We start from the raw sequence: 20,795 nt of genomic DNA, 5'->3' as shown, positions 1-20,795 counted from the left end.
TCTATACAAAATTTAAAACACCGTGGACTTCGAAACTTATAGTTATTAACTAATGCTTGCAGAGACAAGTCACATTCAAGAGAGGCGATATACTACCACTGTAACCCACTTGTCTTTTCCTTGATTTTGACATTCAAATATGTATAGAATTAGTAAGCTATTTTATTATTTGGACAAGCACATGGCAAGATAATCGCATATGGAGCATTAAAAGGTCTAACTTCCGGAATATGTGCTACTGTAGTTTCAGAGATGCAAATTTTAATGTAGTCAGTTCAGGAATTAGTTTAGAAGCTATGCTAGCAGCTAGTATACTGGATAGCTTAAATTTATCACAAGAATGATCTTGCAAAGTTATTCATGTATTCTTACATGATCTTGCTAAATAATTAAAATGGCATCAGGCAATCCAAACCATCAATGTCCGCAAAAGAGGTACTCCGAGAGAAATGCCATACAGAAAAGGATACTAATTGTGCTGCAAAATCTGAGTACAAATTAAATGTCATAGCTCAGTCTAATAACAGGTAAAAGGTTACTGTTAAGAACGATAGGGGTCTACTTGCAGCCACTGGACAAAGTAAGGTAAAATATAAATATATTTGGAACTGTACTATAACTACTAAGTAAGTTAAATTTTAGGCGGCAAAATTATATTCATAAACAGACTGTTTGTCTTTCTATACTTATCTCATTGAGCTTAGTCCACACGCCAAATGAGAAATGAATAGCAGTGTTATTTTTTGCAATTCACGAGCTGCTAGAGTAATTAGCAGTTTAACTCAATCATGAACACTATCTTTCTATATAATATTTATAAAACAAAAAATGGAGTACCGTAGAAGTTCAATGACAGCCCGGACAATACACCACGGTAAGTGTTACTTGTTGAATACACTGATCAGGACCTTTTCAATTCCAATAAAATGGAACATATTCCATCAAATAAAAACATGGACAACATAGCTGGGACCAATACCCAGGAATCAAGATAAAGAACGGGTGTGAATTACCAACTATATCCCTCACACACAGTACCTAACCCTGCTGGATACACTTACAATATTGATAGATAAGCGGATCAATAGAATTGCCAACTATTGCTTAAATTTGTTGGCCAAACATCTCAATTTCGGTCATCGTCTTTGCTCATGCAAATGAAACAAAATATGTGAATGACCAGCTTAGATTTATGTCGAACACCTTCTATGCATGCTAAGCAGAATCTGGACAAACATGATTTTCTAGGATTAAATCAAGAGAGAGAGAGGAGGCAAATCATTAGGAAGAAAAGATCTTGGGTACCTACATCATGAATTCATGCCATTCCCGTTGTTGCTCCAGTTGAGCGTTTGGGAAAGAGGGATCAGATCGAGGTCTCCGCTCCATCGCTGCACCTCTGAAGTCAACGCTTTTCTTGGCCGTGGGTGATGGTGTCCTCCATGGTGAAGAAGAGGCAGATGAGGAAGAGATCGAAAAGGAACAAAATAAGTAAATTAGGCTTAGTTTGGCAACAAAGTTTCTCTAAAACTGAAGTATTGTAAAACTAAAGTATTTATGTGAATTGAGAAAAATACTGCAGTTTCATGATACCGTAGTATTTTTCATTTTTGGCAAAAACTACAAGGTGTTTGGCAAGTGTTGTTTTAGTGTCCCTTTGATTGACGTTTGACCATCAGACGTCTACACATGGTTATTGCGTCAGTTGCTCAAGCATTCGAACCTTAGTCCTAGCTAGCTACATGGAAAAGTGATGAATGTTGGAAGCTGTGAACATTATATACTTCGGCAAGAAAATTCAAAATAGTGCTTCCAGCAAAAGACTTGAAATACGTTTGTACTTGTAGTACAAAATATTGTGAGGTATAGTAAAGGGCATCAGAGGTAGCAGATTCCATGCAAGCATGCATAAACTAAGGAACGATTTTATCGCGGGAACGTTTTCATTGTTCTCCGTTCCAGAAAAAAGTGGTCCGAGCCTGTTTATTTAATACTTCAAAAATACTACAGTTTGAAGGATACTAAAGTATTAATACTGCAATTTTTAGTCATAGCCAAACACATCAAAGTATTTGAAACTGTAGTATTTTTGAAAACTGTGGTATTGCTCAAATACTTAGAAAAAAACTTTGCTACCAAACGCAGCCTTAGAAACTCAAGAGAGAGAGGGAAAAAATAAATAACCGGGAAGATCATACATACCCCAAAACACCACGAAAAGGCATGGGGAAATAAGAACAGAAGAGAAACCCACCCAGATAAACCAAGAACGAAAACGTAAATAGGCTCTAGCTCGTCCAGGGGCGCGCTCGCCACCGACGCCCACGCGCGCGCTCGACGCCGACGCCCACGCGCGCGCTCACCTCCGCCGATTCCCACGCGCGCTCACCGCCGACGCCGAGGCCCACACGCGCGCTCGCCGCTGCCGCCGCTGTCGCCTACCCGCGCGCTTTCTGCCGCCACCGCAGCTGTCGCCGTCACTCGGCGATGCTCTATGCCACCGAACCGAAGCAGCCGCGGCCACCAAGCGCGGCAACCCCAGCAAGCGGACGACCTGCGAAGATGGAAAAGGCAGCACGGTAAGGCGCGAGCACATTTGAAGACGGACCACCACCGAAGGCACGGAGAAGATCCAAGGAGAAACAGTAGAAACACGAGAGGGGGAAAACACGGGGAACACGTAACCGCACCGGTGTTTCAGGGCCTCACCTTAACCGAACCCATGGCAGAGCGAAGCCATGGGGTAAGGCCGGCCACCGGCGACGGCACAGAGCGCGCGAGGGAGGCGGATTTGGAGCGGAGCGACGAGGCGAACGAGGCGATGTGAGAGGACAGCGAGGAGAAAGTGAGGAGGATGGGCTCTCCGAGGCGACGGCGCGCGTGCCTATAGTGGCTCACACAGTGAGAGCTCCTCGCGTGGGCAAATGGCGCTCCGCCACCAAGCCGCCCACACCGACCACTGAAGGAGAAGACGAAACCACCCTGCTATCTACCCCGCGCGGAGGAGATATTTTCTGCGGCCCGCGCGAGCCGAGCGCAACTCGAGAACGACCCGAAGCGACTGATGCGTGGAGCCAGCAGATCGTGGAGCCCATGTGCACCCATACGCGGGTAGACAACATCCATTACATGTCTTTCTCTAGAACCAGGGACCGGCGCAGCCACCAGAAGCTGCTCTTCGTCCAGAAATGAATGGCCGAGATGCTATGTCTACCAGCCACAGTAAAGATCGGACGGTCAACATGCTTTAATCTCTGTGAATCCCCCATGAGGGGCATCAATTATACCTTTAGATGTGCATTTGCATTTTGCAGGACACACCTAATCTTTTAGGCCCCTCACATTTCACCAAATTTTGTTGTCAGAACCCTACCCTTCCCATACCTCACAATGTGTGGGAGTTTTCAGCACTGCGTACGCCCTTTATTGAATTGATGTTGAAACTGAACACTTAATTTTCGTACATAATTCATAGAAGAATTTAGTACATATACATGTCTAGTTTATACAACCAATTTTTCATTGAAATATCTTTAATTTGTGATCTGTACAAGAAAAGACAATTTTTTTTCGTATGTACACACGTAGTGGATTTTCTGAAACTTTGAAATATCATTTGATATTTTAAAAGACCGAGCTCGGAGCCAAAACGATGCACTCTGGAAATAACCTCTAAGGGCATGTACATCGGTAGACTCCTACCTAGGCGCTTGAGAAGTCAGTTACTACATGCATGCAAGCGCGGGCAGCTTAGCAGACTTATTTTCCATTGTTAATTTAAACGCCCGGCTCTTAAGTCTGCGTCGATGCTTCAAAACCGACTGGGATTAGGACGGGAATAGCAGAAAACGGCCGGGTATTTCTTCCTAGCGCCTGGGCATAAGCGCCCCGTTGTACGTGCCCTAAGAGCTACTGTAGTTCTTGGTGTGTATCGAGCAGTGACCTTGGCAACTGCAATTTGGGTCAAGTCCTTGTCATGCTTACCTACACGTCTACAATCAATGTGTTAAGTTGTGTCAATACATCTGAGAAACATGCAGAAGGGTAGAAAATTGGCCCCAAAATTCCAATCCACTAATCGTCTGCATGTTTTCACGTGCGGGGTGTGTGTGTCCACACATGAAATGTTCCACTTTTTTTTCCTTTGAAATTTGTTCACAATATGTTTCATGTGTGTTTGCCCTTGAGTATCTCATTTCCGGCAGGTACCTACAGGCACGCTTTCTATAAAGCTCACGGACACTCCATCTTGTGCTTTCAGACAAGTCCAAGTGATACCTCGACGGCCTCCGATGGCGGTCAGACACTTGCTACTGCTGCTAGCCATCTTCCTTGTTTCTTTGGCTGGGATGACAGCACACGGCGGCGAAACTTGGCCACGGGTGCCGGCGCTCATGGTCTTCGGAGACTCGCTAGTCGACGTAGGTAACAACGACTACATTACCAGTGTTGTCAAAGCAAACTCCCCTCCGTATGGCCGCGACTTCAAGGACCATGTCGCCACAGGAAGGTTCAGCAACGGCCGATTGCTCAGTGATATCATAGGTTCGTCCTGGTCTGGCTTGACGTACTTAACTGTGTGGTTCCGACGGCAGATTGCTCAGCGGTATCATAGGTTAATCAGATGCAGAGCATGCCTCACAATGCAACTGTGGTTGTAGGTGAGAAGGTTGGGTTCAGTGGCTCTCCTCCTGCATATCTCAGCCCACAGGCGTCAGGGCAGAACCTTCTGATAGGAGCCAACTTCGCATCAGCTGGGGGTGGCTACTACGATCCCACGGCATTTATGTATGTAAGTATCACTGATCAGTGCCTCTGAAGAGAATGAAAAAGTTACAGTGAGTAACATGCTAAGATCCTTCTCGTTACTTATAACTGGTTGCAAGATTCAGCTATACCTCGTTAATTATCCTTTTTAACATGATTAGTACTTTGGCAAAACCTTATTGCGCAGCATGTCATCTCTTTGTCCAAACAACTCGAGTACTTCAAAGATTACACAACAAAGCTGGCAGCGGTGGCTGGAAGCAGCCAGGCTCAGTCAATCGTCTCGAACTCGCTCTACATCATTAGCGCTGGTTCAACCGACTTCGGCCTCAACTACTACGTCAACCCATTTCTCTTCAAGATGCTGACCGCCGACCAGTTCTCTGACCGCCTTATGGGCATCTTCAATAAAACCGTGACAGTAAGAACAGCACCCATGCACCTTCTTTCTGCACTGGCACACTTGGAATGATAAAAATCATGAAATTGTGCAAATTTCGGATACTCATTGTAGCAACTCTACGGTATGGGAGCACGGCGTATCGGTGTTTTTTCCTTGCCACCGTTCGGTTGCTTACCCTTGGCGATCACGGTGTTTGGCCACGGTAGTAGCGAGTGCGTGCCAAGGCTCAATAACGACTTCGGGAGGTACAACATGATGTTAAGCGCTGCCGTGGAGTCATTGTCGAATCGGCACCATGATCTCAAGATTGTGGTACTCGACATCTATAAACCTCTATACAACCTTGCCACCTCTCCTGAAGCACAAGGTGAGACACATTTGGCATGATGCATGCATCTCATCTGTTTTTCTCTTTCTGCATAGCTCAGCATTGAAGATACCTGCTCATTCGAACTGAATATTTTGTTTGCCCATGGATTTAGGGTTCTCTGAGGCGAGGCGGGCTTGCTGTGGGACAGGAACGGTGGAAACGACAGTTCTTCTATGCAATACCAAGTCAGTTGGCACATGCTCGAATGCGACGACGTATGTGTTTTGGGACTCTCTTCACCCATCAGAAGCGGCGAACGAAGTGATTGTCGATTCCCTCAATAAGGACATCAACCGGCTAGTCATATAAATAAATGATTGGAATTATCATCCACGTCACGAGTGCTCTGTTTTCTCCTACATATAAAATATATACAGTATTAGTACTCCTTTTTTACATGTAGTTCATTGTACTGCTTGCCTTCAAACGACACGTCAGGAGTCTTGAAATAAAACAATGCCGATTTTTTTTAGAATGTGGTACTTTATTGATGAACTGACATCATTACAAGTTACATAGTTCAGCCCAGATAAATTCAGGGCTAACACTGACCGACAACTTACAAACTAGAGGCTTAGCAGAACAAGCCAACTTATGTGTTACCACATTCAGACTATTACTAGTAGCGAATTTAAACAAACAGACTTGAAGTCTGCCGTTAGGGTATTGATATCTCTGAAAACCGCGCTCAGAATAGACCAATCTTGGCGTGGTGGCAAAAAACGCTGTATCAGAGAGATACAGTCTGACACCACCACCACCTTCATGACACTGTAATCCCAAGAGACAATCAACTTGTGTCGAATTGCGAGAGCTTCAGCCATCTGCGGGGAAGGCAATGCTGCGACGCCCTCACTGGGAGAAAGAATGAAGCCGCCGATCCTGGAGCACTGCTTCCCATCCCACGTGACGATCATCTGGGAGACTGGGAACAAGCCTTTATCAACGTTAACACAGCGAGCAAGCGAGGGTTTAAAAACCTTTCGATCTGCACTACTGTTCTTTTTTTTTGACGCAATTATCGTATTCGTAGGGGAAGCCCCTATGGTGTGGTTTTATATTTTATTCATGTAACAAATGAAGCCGTACAAAAGGAGGAGGGGAACTTCAGGGGGGGAGGTAATTTTTTTAAAAAAAACGGAGGCAAAAGCTTTGCCTCATTTATTAATTAAGAAGAGAGTGCCCAGTTTTTAGGAGAAAACCGGGCAAAAACCTACAATCACCGGGCCAAGCCCACACAACCACATCCAAGTAAAGAAGACCCAAAACATCCGGGTCACACCACTCTAGCCAACACATGAGACCACATGGCAACACGAACAAACACCCAAACATGACACACCAACATCGCACCAACAGAGCCAGACCATGACATTGGGGGCACTCATCAAACCACTCCGGGTCCAGGGTAGGCAGTAGCCAATGTAGCGAGAAAATCACAAATCTCTCTAGCGACAACAGCTCTAGGCGCCGCTACCGACAGTCCAGACTTAGCAACCCCAACGCCAAAAGGAACCACCTGCCTCTCGGACCCAGCCGAAAGAGAGACATCAACATCAACAACACCACTCCTCTCAAAGCCAAGTGCCTGAGTCGGCGGAGAAGCCACATCTAAGATCTCATGCGAGTCGGACTTCGCTTCATCGACTAAAGGAGGCATCACCACATCACCACACAAATCCAAAAGCTCAGGCATCATCTGCATGACCGGAGCCGTGACCACCGAGCCCACCTTAGCGCGTGGAGAGAAACAACCAAAAAGGCTCGCTTCGCTCGCGCTCACTTTACCACCATCAGGCGGAACCAAAGGATCGACAGGCATCCGAGAAAGCTTACCCAACACAGCTTCTGCACGATCCAGAAAACCCCCAAACGCCAGCAACCAGCCGTGCAAGGAGTCAACAGCCTCGTGGAGAGGACGGATAGCCTCCTGAAACAACTCGGCCTGCTTCTCCAAAGCAGATTTCCTATCCACCGAGGCCAAAGAGCCAACAGGAGCAGACACAACTGCCGCCCAAGACCGATGGCGAGGCACATTGGACGGGAGCGAGGGCTCAACCTGGGCTCGGCGAGGAGCAAGCGCTTGGCGAGGCGATGGCACGACATGGCATGCCAACGAGCTCAGAGGGCGCCAAGCGTTATGGCAGTCACGTGCCCGATGTCCATTCTCCAGGCAACGAGAGCACCTGAAGGGATCACAGCAAACCACAGCGCGGTGACCAGGAGCTAAACATCTGCAACATCTTCCCTTAAGCCAAGCGGGGACAAGACGCCGAGCAGCTGGCAAGACTGGCGGGGACGGGCGGCGACAGCCATGTCGCGGCAACACTTTCTGCCATCCACCACGCTTGTCCGCCACACACTCCACCTCCTTGCCACCAACCTTGACAGCAGCAGCCGCAGCGTCGAAGGTCTTGGTGGCTGGCGGCGTTCTGGGAACTAGAACCTCTTCATCGCCTTCATCATCGTCGTTGTCCACGGCGGATACCCAGGATGGCGGCCATGGCACTGCAGCAAGGGGCGGCGCCCCATCTCGCACCTGAGCGCCGTCATCAACAGCAAGGGGGGGAGGTAATGGACTAGAGGCAACAAAGCTATTAAGAAAAAAATAGCCATCACCCAGTCAAGGAGGGTTTGAACTAAGGTAGCTTTAACTCTAAATAAATTGATGAAGCAGGAGATCGCTCTTGAATCTCACTTTCCAACACTCTAGAGAAGGTTGCTGATCCTTGAAGATAAGATCGTTGTGCTTTTTCCAGATATTCCAAGCAGCGCAAGTAACAATTTCCATAAAACATGGTCCCCTAAAAACTTCACGTGCAGACATAAAACGGTTTGAATTTGGTAGAGTAAGGTTCTGATGAACATCAATCGTTGCCCAGCATGCAGCTGCAAACGAATGACTAAAAAAGAGGTCGTCACGTGTCTCCAAATCCGGCGCTGCGCATAACACACATGAAGATCTAGAATCAATGTGCCAAAAGCATCCTCATTAAGAGCAAAGGAGAATAGACGAGGAGAAATATCACATAGTAGCTGGCCATTTGTGCCAAAAATCTTTCCAGAGCAAAGCGGACTATGAGTGATGCTTTTGTAGTCTCCCACTAAACTGAATATATCTCTCCACCAAAACGACCCTCTACTAGACTGAGCATGTGGATTAACTTAGACTGAGCATGTGGATTAACTTCTCCATATAGTGACCACACCAAGTTGACCCAAAGTATGTTTTCTTTGCTGTAGAACTTGTGTAGCTGCTTTAACAGGAGCGCCTTATTTTGTAGTTCTACGTTAAGAACACCCAGACCACCACCACCATAACGCTTTGGTCTGCAGACCATGGACCAGGCCGCAAGAGAGTTGAGTGACCGCATTATCCCCTCCTTAGCCCACAAACAATGTCTCCTTTAGAGGTCGAATATTTTTATGATGGTCTTGTAAACCTTAAGAGAGCATAAAAAGTGGTTCGGGAGAGAGGATAGGACCAAATTAAGTAAGGTTAAGCGACCCCCATAATCAAGAAATCTGGCACTAGCATTCATCCTAAGCTCAATTCCGACAATAGGTGACATATCCTTAACGAGGGCTTCGTGGCACTAGCATTCATCCTACGGCCATTTAGCAATTTTTTAGATTCCTCAAATTCAAAATAGAAATAGGAGTTTTTTCATCTTTTAGGATTCGGTGATTTTTTTAAAAAAATAAATTCATTTTATTGTTATTTGAATTCAAGATTATTATTACTTATTTATTGTTGTTTAGTCAAATAATTTGTTTGATTTCAAATTATAAAGAAGTGATGTTATGGTGCAAGGGTTAATAGGATTGATATGGTACTATTGTCAGCAAAATATAACTTTTATGCAGCAAGTTCATCGTGTTGTGATGGGAGGAGCTTAAGGATATGTGACCGAGTGAAAAGCTTAATTATTAATAATGAATTCAACATGATATTAAGCATTCTTAAAGATTAAACTATCAAACAATTCAAAAAAATGTGAAAAAATGTGAAAAAAAAGTTTAAGAAAAACATTGCAAACCATTGCCGGCACAGAACCTGTTAAGGCAAACGACTGTTACATGGCCTACAGGACCACCTGCACCTATGCCGATGGTCTGGCCGACGGCCTAGTGGCTTTGCCGATGGCTAACCCTGTGCCGACGACTTTGTTGACCGTGTCGAGGCCTGATGGTGCCGATGACTTTGTTGGCTGTGCCGAGGTCTGATGGTGCCGACAGCTTGTATTATCTTGATCAAATTTACGACTTAAAAATACGCGCATGCCTATGAACTGGAACGGAGGAGTAATTGTTTCATATGTACAATTTTGAAGGAGTATTTTTTGTACATCACTGGAAAGTTTTTTTTCTTCTATGGACCAGAGAACTAATATCTCTTCACCGGACCGGGCCTCAGTGGGCCTCCTTCCGAGCTCCCTGTATGTATTCCCCGTCTTGTCCTTGAGAAACTGTATTATACCCGGTCCTCTAAAAAAAACTGTATGACCGCTTCAAAGACCTCGCCGCCGCCGTCTTCTCGTCCCCACACGACGACGCCGCCGCCGCCTCCTCGTCCGCAGTCCGCACAAGACTCCGCCGCCCGGTTCTGCTTCGTCTCTAGCTTAGCTCTGCCGCCGATGGCAACCGGGCAGCCGTCGGACGAGAAGAATCCGGCGCCGGTGCCGGAGAAGAAGGCCCCGCTCCCGAAGGTGGTCACGCTCAAGAAGGCCCTAAATTTGGTGAGCTCCGCATACTCCCCCGCTCTGCTTCCTCGCTTATTCGATGCAGTCCTCCGTGATCTCTAGTGCTGTTCGTTTCAATTTTAGCTGAGTATTAGGTCTTCGAAGCAATGGATGCTCTGCGCCGAGAAGCATTCACGGCCGATGACCAACAATGCTTTTGTTGAGTGTTTGATAAGATTGTGCGATGCTCACCCATTTCATATGCCATTCCCAGGCCCAGACATGGGTGGACAAAATGAGTGGGCCAGAGCCAGATGAACTGAACGATAAGGACTTTGAGGGTCGGCCATCAGGGTATAATTCATCAATGCTTCTTGCTATCAGCATTTTTTTTCCTGGTTAATTTGTTTAAGAGTCTGATCAATTTGTTGCAGGCTTGGTCTTGGTGCTAGAGTGGCACCTAATGTGAAGCGTGCAGCTCCCACTGATCCGGTTGAGAGGAGGTTGATTGGAAAGGTGAATGCGCAGAAGAGGAAGTCTGCGGAGGAGGAGAAAAGAAACACTCAGGAGGCGGATGAGGAGAGCGATGATGATAGCGGTGAGCCGCAAGGTAGAACCAGTGCTTGTAGCAAGAAGAGGGGATTGCCTTCTGTTACTTCATTGCCGTTAGGGAAGAAGGCCAAGTGACAATTTGTGTGCTTCAACCATCTGAATATTCAAACATGGCTTGATGTTCCAGCCAAAGTTTTACAATCCCCATTAGGCTGATTCTATTACCATGCCCTCAATGTCTATTTCTCGAATGTAAGGGCATATGCTTACTGGCAATTCTATTCGACATGTTCTAATCTTGTGCTTCAGAAGTTCAATAGTGCCTGATTTTCATTTGATTCTTTAAAGAAATTCTGTTCTTCCTATTCCAACTTACTGACTTTAGAATTTCATTTTCTTTAACTACACTTCCCGTCATGTCATATATTTCCTGAAAGGAGAACCCATGTTGAAATAAATGATGAATGGATCCTTCAGAGTAGACACCTCTTACAGGTTATTAGTTCGCGCAGCATCTTGACACACTATGGTCGCCTGTGTGGTGCAGATGGTTGCAAGAGAACCAAGAAGAGTACATTGCCAGATGGTCCTCCTAATCTAGCTGTGCACCCTTCTGCGTTTCCGTTTTGACACAATGTATGAGTGTCAGGCTTCAAGTGAGCTAATGTTGCTGCATTGCGCAAGACCAAACCATGTAAGTATCAGAAGTTCCGATTACATTTTCTAAGTATTGTCCTTGAATATTTTATTTTTCGCCCCAACATCCTTGTTATTCTTTACTATTTTATTAACTCGTATTTGTTTTCTGGATTATTCAGTCAAAAGAGCTGAAATTTGAACGTATTCTCCTGATGGCAATATCCAGACAAGCTAGATCCGGTAAGCAGTGACAAGACCTTATGAACTTATTTGAAAAATCTTAGGCGCATGCCTACATAGATGAAATAGGGGGACAGGGAGGGATATATGAGTCTAAGCAAATTGTGAGAACTTAGTCAGATCCTTATTTGAAGTAGTGCTTCTGTCCCTGGTAACAATCTGCCATTCTGATCAATAAACCATGTCCTAGCACGAGAGGATGCTGATATGACTCGGAGTTGCTGCCATGGCCAGCAGGCATATCGTATCCTTCTGCGAGCACTCTCTCGCCCTTTTCTTACATGCGCATCTTCTTGCTCTATCTGCCTTGTCAACTCTTCTATTCTTTGTTGTAGCCCAGCAGATCTACTGTCAGCAAGCTTAAGGCATGCATCTGCAGCAGCTTGTGCTGCCATTGCACTTGCTGCTAACTTCTCTTTTAGCTGTATCTTGCTATTTGCAGCATGTAAGTCTGCTTTTACCCTTCGCAGCTCTTCTCTGAGCAAGGTCACCTGAAAAGGTACCTCATTAGAACATGTACAGCTCCTCAGATGAATGACTAAATGAGAGTGTTTCTGTGCACTGTTAAAGCTATTGTCAGAGATGTTTTCTCTTGCTATTACTGTAAACTCAAGGATTTCAAACTTACGACTTCTCGAATTAATGAAAGTTGGGCGTGCTTATCCCTTTAAATTTCGTGTTTGATTACTTTGAAGTTACATTATATCAATTCTCAAATGACATTATGCTCAATTGTCACTTATCAGCCTAAGAAACACATCCCATGACCTCAAGAGGACCATTTTAGTGAAGCTTAGGTCAAACTTATTTCTCCTGGAATACCTCCTGGTTTAGTGCTTTGATGGCAACTTTTCCAGCTTCTACCTCCAAAGCACATGCCTCTCTCCATCTTGTAGCCTCCTGTTCTACTTCTTTTAGCCCTACACTGAGCTCTTCCACCTTAAGTTTTGAAAAACAGACTTCAGATCTTTGTCAAATACAGGTCTAGCAAAAAAAAAAAAAAAGAACTTGCATAAACAAACAATAGTGTGTTTATACACTGTGAAGTAGGAAAATTTCTCGTTCTCTCAGATCCTGTATGTGTGACTCCTGTTTCATTATCTTCTGAGCCTGTTCAGCAGCTTGGAGATGTAAATGCTCGCAATCTGACCTATTGGAGCAGTTTGATATTATCAGTTTGTCAGGTAGCACAGATTACAAGGCCCTCAAGCCATCCATCAAAGACATACTCCTTAGTTTACCTAGACTCATTTAAGGCCTGTCTAAGATCATTGATCTCATGATGCAGGTTCTTCAATGTCGTGCCAACTATTGAAGCCTGAAAGGAAACAACTTGAAGGTGTTTATGAGCTGACAAATTTTCCACTGGGCAAGATTTCAGTCGACACCATAATCATAACATGATCAACGGTTTCTAGCTGCATCGCATGCAGGATCATAAAATAGAGATTACCTGACAGTTACTTCACAAATAACAACTATATATAATCTAGGAAAATGACTGCTATATATTGTACTTTTTTTGTGAAGTGCTTCAGATTATTATGTAACCAACAGAACTATTGCATATACTGAGGAGTGATGTAGAACTATTTACCAGACTGTCAATCTCCTGCTTATTTTCTCTTTCATCCGACGCTGCACTGGCACTGCAGCTGCTAATCTCATCTCTTTCTGAGTCTCCACTTGTCACCTCCATGATGAAGCCAAAGCCAACCTTCTGCAATCCCTTCTCAGCAATCTGCAGGATTGCACTTCTTCTCTGATCACCGTCGTCCTTCAACGCACGAAAGCTATTCTCCGCAGCCTCCTTCTCAGCTATAGCAACTTCCAACATGATGCGCATATCCTGGTTCTCCTTCGTTAAGCTTGATATCATACTCTCCATCCTGCTTTTCTCCTTCCTTTCCTTCTCCCTGCATTCTGAGAGCTTGATCTCGACTTCCTTGGCCAGATCATGAATGTTATGAGCCTCCAATTCCAGGTATCTCAGTCCATTCTTCAGATCAATATTTGGTCTCTCAGAAATCCTCTCTACTTTTTCCTCAGAAGCTCTGTACAGGATATCCTCTAAGATCTCATGCACCGATTGGAGCGGGACAACAATCTTCTGCACGGCAACCATGGTTTGATGATCCATGGCTGGTATCTACCGGTATCTGGTGCAAGGGAAGAGAAGGGGTATTTTTCCTGGAAGTAAATCAGTACATAGCTGACAGTCAAGGAGAACCTTGAAGGGTAGATGGCTGCTCCACTGCATGTGTTCTTTCTTGGCACATATTCAGGGTTGTGCCATCGCGTCCTGAGTAAGCTTCCAAGTTGCTCTGTGTTGCTTCCAGTTTCGTATTTCCTACCATTCACTGGTGGTTGGAGTTTAAGCTCCATGGTTCGTAACTCCCATTTACACTTCCGTATTCTCATAAATTGTGTTATCAAATTTTGAGTCTGATATTGGATTGCATGCATGCAGCTGGTGTGCAGAAAGGGCGTCGTCAACAAAATTGTTGTACAACAAAACCTTGGTAAGATATATTTTTCGTCGAGGAATTATTTATGCTACTCAGCTTGCATTCATTTTCGTAATGATTATGTCTGAAAATTTTCTACTCCGTATTTAAGTTTGCCAAGGAGAATTTTGGCAAGATAAATCTTGGTCCATCAATTGATTATGCTCTCCAGCTTGCTCTCGTCAATGATTATGCCTGATGGTTATCTAACAAAGAAACTGGCAAAGAGAATTTCAGATAGATATATTTCCGTCGATAAATTAACTATGATGTTCCTATCATTTCTTGTAATCATTAGACCTGATGGTCACCGAACAACTTGACTTTTCGTATTTCCTCAGCGTCTTTAAGTTGGAAGCGACGCCAAAGGCTACTCGACACTCGAGTACTGGTACTGCCTCCATTTTCAAAGTGGGGTGATGTTTAAAATACGTGTAGTTTTTAGCTCTCCTAAGTAACTACTGTGAATTGGTCGGATGAAGATAATAGTATTACATTTGTTCTGGAAAACATTTCTGATAATTCTTTCACTTTTTTCACGGCATATTTGTACAAATATTGCGGACGAGAGCGATGGGTCGAGTACTATTTGTCGAGTGAATTTGCTGATGTTACAGGTAGCCTACTGCTAATGAATTCCTTCGTGTCACCCTTTGGGAGTTCACGGTTGAGTGTCTGTTGACGTCAGAAACCCACCGGCGGGCAGTGACTGGTCAACACCGTAGAGCCGGGAACGACTAGGGCTGCGGCTGGCCCCAGTCCCTCAGAGCGACGGCCCACAAAGCCTCCTGGTCGCGCGCCGATGCGGGTTGCAAGGGCGTGCCACCTGACCTATACCTGATCAGGAAGGTGTGGATGATGCCTCGCTTAGTTTCCTGCAGGGCACACACGTACACGTTAAATACGAGCCTCGATCGGCTCTCGGGTTGTCCCGTGAATCGGCTCATGGAGCCGATCCACCCATGATTCGTCCAAGGTGGCCGAATATATGGTGGTCCTGCTTGATCATGATAAAGCGTATGAGATCCACGACGATGCGGGGTTTTCACCGCATAATCGGATCATCCTACTCACGATTGGGCCTCGCGCTCACGCACGGTAAACGTAAGCTAGCCCTAGACAAGGCCTAAAAACCAACACTAGGTTGATCCTCGGAACGTCCTGTCTAGGGGCAGCAAACTACATCCTGCATGCCGCTGGATCCTCCAACCCTTTGTAAGGCCTAACTATTGCAGATATTAAACTAATCCTTGATGAATCAAGAAGCGACCGTAACGGATCAGATCTACTAAATAACGATCAAGCGGGGTGCCGCCCTGCACCCATGATGAGGTACGGGGACGGCTAGATGCGCAAGGGTTGCACTACGTAAGCATATGATGCTAGGAACAATGCTAACCCTAACACATCTATGATAACTACGTTGCTCGCCATCAAAAAGGCTTCGATACGAGCAACGCATGAACAACTAGGCAGGCTCGTGCTGCCTAGATCGCGAGATGCGATCTAGGCAGCATGGTGCTTACCGGAGGAACCCTCGAGACGAAGGAGTTGGCGATGCGCCGAGATTGGTTTGTGTTGAACGTTGGTTGTTGTTTATTTCGTAAACCCTAGGTACATATTTATAGTCCAGGGGACTTTCTAATGTGGGCGTGCACTAAACCGTGCACGAGATAAACTCTAATTTCTAAACTAAGATACACGGGCTAGCTAGCCCAAACTTGGTAAATAAGGCCGATTCACATATCTCTTCTATATGTATATCTTCAAGTCCATCTTGATCGCGGCCCACCTCTGGCTTGGTCAAATTCTGGTGATAACACATGCCCCCCTGGTTTTGGAAATGACATTTCCAAAATCATTATGCTTTTCTCTCGTAGGGTCATGTCGTGGCAGAGCAGAACCGTCGCAGAGTCCCTCATCATGACAACTTGCCTTCTCAACTTCTCCGCACGATTTGACAGTTTTGGCACCACTTCCTCGGAAACTGCTGTGGCATTGAATTTCTATTATGTTCCCTTTTATTTAACTGCTACGAACAGTTCTCCTCTGCATCTTCTTCGCATTAGCATCTCGAAAAGCCCTCCTGCGCCACGATGTCTTCTTCTTCCTCTCGCTCCATCGGATCTTTCCAGCCAGTCCTCCACATCCCGCGAGCCGACGCCGGAGTACAACCCAGCAGAAGTCCACGCGGCCAACATCCGCCGCGCCATCGCGGCCGGGGAGGAGTCAGACCATGACTTCTCCATCTGGTCAGAGGACGACAGGTCCCTGACTGACGGGGAGAGCGATCTCCGCTTCCTTGCCGATAAGGAAGCGGTGGAAGAAAGCGAGGATGATCACTTCCCCTGGGATGGGGCCACCTCCGAGGAGGTGAAGGAGGAGGAAGAGGAGGATGACGACGACGACAGCTCCCCCGACGAGCCGCCGGCCAAGCGCCATTGCCCCTGGCCGGGAAATCTGAGTGACTTCGACAGCGACGACGACGACGACGAGGAGGACGAGGACAATGAAGGTCCTGCCGGCGGCCGCTGGAGCAGTGACGACGAGCCGGCCGGGAGCAGCGCCGACAGCGGCGACGACGGCGACGACGAGGGCAGCAACGGCCCATAGATAGGGCCCTTAGCATAGGATCCGTAGAAGTAGGCGGGGCAATGCATCCCCTTTCGAGGGCAATCAGTTCTACTATGTAAGAAATCTTTCTTATTAATGAAGAACTTTTCCCCAATTTGATTTGCCGATTTCCTCTCCCATCGACCTTGCCGATTCGTCCCCTTTGCCAATGCATAATGAGCCGATAGCACCGTATCGGTCCTTCAAGATTCGCCCTTCCCTTCTCCAACCGATGATTTTCTAAATTTGGCGAGAAAATGCGTATCTTCGTGGAAACCTTTGAACTTTCCCAACCAAACCTAATAATGTTCTTCAATAATCATCATTTGTGAAGAAGGTTGCAATGAAGGACCAGCCGTTGGTATCTCAATCGGCTTTTAAACAGAGCAAAAACAGAGCATCCACCAGGCCTGCTGCCCCCCGAGCCTTACTCGAGGCGAGACTTAGCCGAATTTAGCCTGGGCTTGATCATGCAGAGCCAGCCGATTTGCACGTAAATCGGCTTGCAGAGAGCCTTCAAGGTGGGCTGCCCCCCGAGTTTCCTCAGTGCGCCTCTTCGTCCTTGCAGGTCAGATCGGCTCCCTTCTTTGGTGGATCTGGTGCGACCCACCCCTAACCTGATCTGGACACCCAAGCTGCCCTTAGCATTGTTCTTGAAGAGAAGATCTGAGCTGTTAAACTACTCTCTTGAGGAGTTCTTTCATTGGGGCTTCTCTTCGTAATTCACTAGGGCTGACCTTCTGGTTACCAATTGTATCTCTTGAGTCGATGGCCATGCATCGGCTGCTTCTCAATTCTAAAGTCGATGTCCATGCATCGGCTGTAAAATGTTTAAAAATTTTAGGAATCTTAGGCCGATTTGTGTACCGGCCCCCATACTGAGTATTATCTCATATCCTCATGTTTTATCCATCTAGGTGCCCCCCGAGCCGATTCTGTCAAGAGAATTGATGGTATCGGCTCTTCAGGTAGTCCCTGTTGGGTCAAACGTTGATCTCAGGCAGAATGGATGGTGAGGATAATTTTGGCCGATTGCTGGAATCGGCCTCCATGTTGCTTGCTCGGTGAAGGTTTTGTAATATCCCTTCATCAGTTTCGGAGGGCCGATCGCAAGGATCGGCCTCGCCATGTTGCTTACCGACGTAGTCTTGCTATTCGTCCATGTCGGTGGATAAAACCAGCCCAATCTCTGACCTTATCACGTTGGAGCGCTTGCTGATGTCCACCTTGGGTGCAACGTGTGATCGTGAATCTCTACACTTCGCCGGACGAACGAGCACCATGTTTGTACCAGCCGATGTTTCATCATCGGCTTTCCTTTGCTTGGGTCGCCACTCTTTTCTTTGTGGCAATCCCTCCTCATCCAGGGTCCTCTGGACTTTCGCAGCCAGATCAGGTCGCGCCTTCCTCAGCGTATGCAAGTACATCCTTTCGGCTTCCTCCAGACCGCGCAATCGCTGAACCCTGCGCTTTTGTGAATGGCTGAGACCGTCAGGGCACCACCTTGGACGGTGGCACCTGTCTTCTTCGAATTCCCCTTCGTCTTCTGAATCCTCGAGATCTTCCAACAAAGGGGTCTCAGCACGTCTGTTTTGCGGTGGGAGAGGCCCTAAGCGCTCGAACACAGACACGTTGGCTGTCTCCTTCTTTTTCCGGTTGCACTCTGGGCAGTTGCCGATTGTTGGTAATCGGCTCATTCCTGAATCCCGGCGAGTGTCCGAAGAAGGGGCGAGTGCCAATGCCTGTCCGTATCGTCCTGCTCCCTGCCGTGGCGCTCCCGCCGCTCCTCATCATGATTATGCCGGCGATGTCTTCCGTCGTTTCGGTCGGACGACCTCTTTCATCATTGTTGTCGTATCGCCGGCGTTGGTCATATCGACTAACATACTTGTTGAGGAGGTGATCGAGAGAGGGTCGTTGGTATCTTATGTTCTTCACTTCCCCTCTGCGTGACGTAGCGCTTGCCATCTTGACGGAGCCGATCGCATGGAGCGGCCCCTCTCGTGTCCTTGCTGCGAGAGCAGCTGTCCTCATCCCCGTCCTTCTCAGAGCGGTGTCCAAGCTCTACCATGCTGATGTTGGCTGAGAAATCAGGCTGGCACCCTCTGAGGTGGGCGAACTCCACCACGTTGACGGCGGGGAAGGGGTGTGTGTCGACCTTCATGGCATACTGGTTGAAAATTAGTCGCCCATTCTCTATCGCCACTTGGATCTGCTGACGCCACACCCTGCAGTCGTTGGTGGTGTGGGTGAACGTGTTATGCCACTTGCAGTATGGCTTTCCGTTCAGCTCTTGCACTGTAGGAAACTTGTGGCCTTCGGGTATCTTTATGTGCTTCTCCGCGAGTAAGAGGTCGAAAATCTGCTCGGTTTTCGTCACGTCGAAGTCGAACCCTCTTGGAGGCCCTGGTGGCTTTACCCATTTGCAGGTTACTGGGCCTGCAGCTCGAGTCCACTCAGCCACTGCGACCTCTCGTTCTCCCGTAGGACCTTCATCTTCGCCTGCGTCAACCATGGTAACCACGCGCTTGAATTTATCTTGGTAGACATCCGGGTGGCGTTGTTCATACGCTGACAACTTCTGCACCATGTGTGCTAACGAAGGATAGTCCGCCTGGGAGGCCACTTCCTTGATCGATGATGATAGACCCACCACCGCCAGTTCGACTGCTTCCTTTTCGCTTACGTGAACCGAATAGCATCGGTTCCTAACGGTCCTGAAGCGCTGGATGTATTCTGACACCGTTTCTCCTCGCTTCGTCGTACTTGTGCTAGATCGGCAATGCCAGCCTCGGAAGCCTCCGAGTGATATTGCTCATGGAACCGTTCTTCCAGCTGCTTCCAGTGTCTGGATTGAGTTCGGTGGCAGCGACGTGTACCATCCGAAAGCCGATCCTGTGAGGGATCGTGAGAAGTACCTCACGCGCAGCTCGTCTCGACGCCGAGATCATGCCCAGCCGTGCCAAATATCGGCTCACATGCTCGATGGAGCTGGAGCCATCCGATCCGCTGAACTTTGTGAAGTCCGGGAGCCGATATTTGGGTGGTAGCGGGATCAATTCGTACTCGTTGGGGTACGGCTTGGTATAGCCGATCGCCTTTCTTTTCGGCATCATGCCGAATCGATCTTTCAGGATCGTACAAATTTGATCCGCGGTGATGGCTGCAGGTGCCGAACCCTGAAGATTCGTCGGAGTGGCGTACTTAACCAGCCATGCCTGTTTCTCTGGTTCTGAGCCAACTGCAGGAGCTGGGCTCGGGAGTTTTGTCGGGGTGGCGTATTTAGCTAGCCACGTTTGCTTCTCAGGGTCTGCCTCCGATGTTCCTCCTGTTGCCCCAGAAGTCCCTGCTATAGCGACCTGGTTCGAGGGTGCCCAGGTGCTGCAGTCTGGCACGTATGCGCACGCGTATCCGTGCGGGATCTCCTTGGGCGCGTCCTGTAGAAATTGGTAGTCACTGGGGTCACCACCAATCTTGTAGACGACATAGGCCGATGAGTTCGGCGCTTCGGGCGCTGCCAACGCGAACGGCAGCGGTGGACGGGACTGGAGTAGCAACTCCCCCTGGTGAGTCCCTAGGGCTGGTCCTGACGGAGAGTACTGATGGCTCATGATCTCCTGGATCACGCGCAGCGCGACGCGCTCCAACGTATTTACCAGGCTCTTAGAATGGCGGTGTAGCGAATGAGCCACCATGAAGTTTATCTCCTGACGCAGCGACCTGGTGCGTTCCTCTGACGGGGTGGACAGGTCCACTCCATCAAGCGCGCCTTCGGTGTGAACCCCTTCCATCCGATGCCGTGGGAGCGGGTCCTGTGGAAAGAGCCGATTAGGTCGGCTTCGAGGGCAGACTTGATCTCGTCGTACTTCTTCTTGAGCTCGCCAGTGAGCTCCCCGTACGTGACCGGAGTTTCTTCTGCCACTTCTGATGAAGATGGCATGGTGTTCGATGTTGAAGATTGTCCCACCGGGCGTGCCAGAATGTGTTGACGTCAGAAACCCACCGGCGGGCAGTGACTGGTC

The 20,795-nt window shown here is 47.5% G+C and overlaps 2 protein-coding genes across 2 annotated transcripts; both read left to right on the top strand.

Moving 5' to 3' along the window:
* The first annotated feature begins 4,292 nt into the window (after window positions 1–4,292).
* LOC124666477 (GDSL esterase/lipase APG-like) lies at window positions 4,293–5,849 on the top strand. The gene is made up of 5 exons (XM_047203828.1): window positions 4,293–4,545; window positions 4,662–4,792; window positions 4,955–5,188; window positions 5,282–5,537; window positions 5,653–5,849. The coding sequence occupies exons 1-5, from the start codon at window positions 4,293–4,295 to the stop codon at window positions 5,847–5,849; spliced, it is 1,071 nt and encodes a 356-aa protein (XP_047059784.1).
* Window positions 5,850–10,132: 4,283 nt separating this feature from the next.
* Window positions 10,133–11,092, top strand: LOC124666469. Its single transcript, XM_047203817.1, has 3 exons — window positions 10,133–10,279; window positions 10,497–10,576; window positions 10,657–11,092. The coding sequence occupies exons 1-3, from the start codon at window positions 10,178–10,180 to the stop codon at window positions 10,907–10,909; spliced, it is 435 nt and encodes a 144-aa protein (XP_047059773.1). The 5' UTR covers window positions 10,133–10,177; the 3' UTR covers window positions 10,910–11,092.
* Window positions 11,093–20,795: the final 9,703 nt, after the last annotated feature.

This window comes from Lolium rigidum, chromosome 1 (assembly GCF_022539505.1).
Source record: "Lolium rigidum isolate FL_2022 chromosome 1, APGP_CSIRO_Lrig_0.1, whole genome shotgun sequence".
Taxonomy (NCBI): Eukaryota; Viridiplantae; Streptophyta; class Magnoliopsida; order Poales; family Poaceae; genus Lolium; species Lolium rigidum.
The sequence above is the reverse complement of the archived record's forward strand: the minus strand, read 5'-3'. Positions and strand labels throughout refer to the sequence as shown.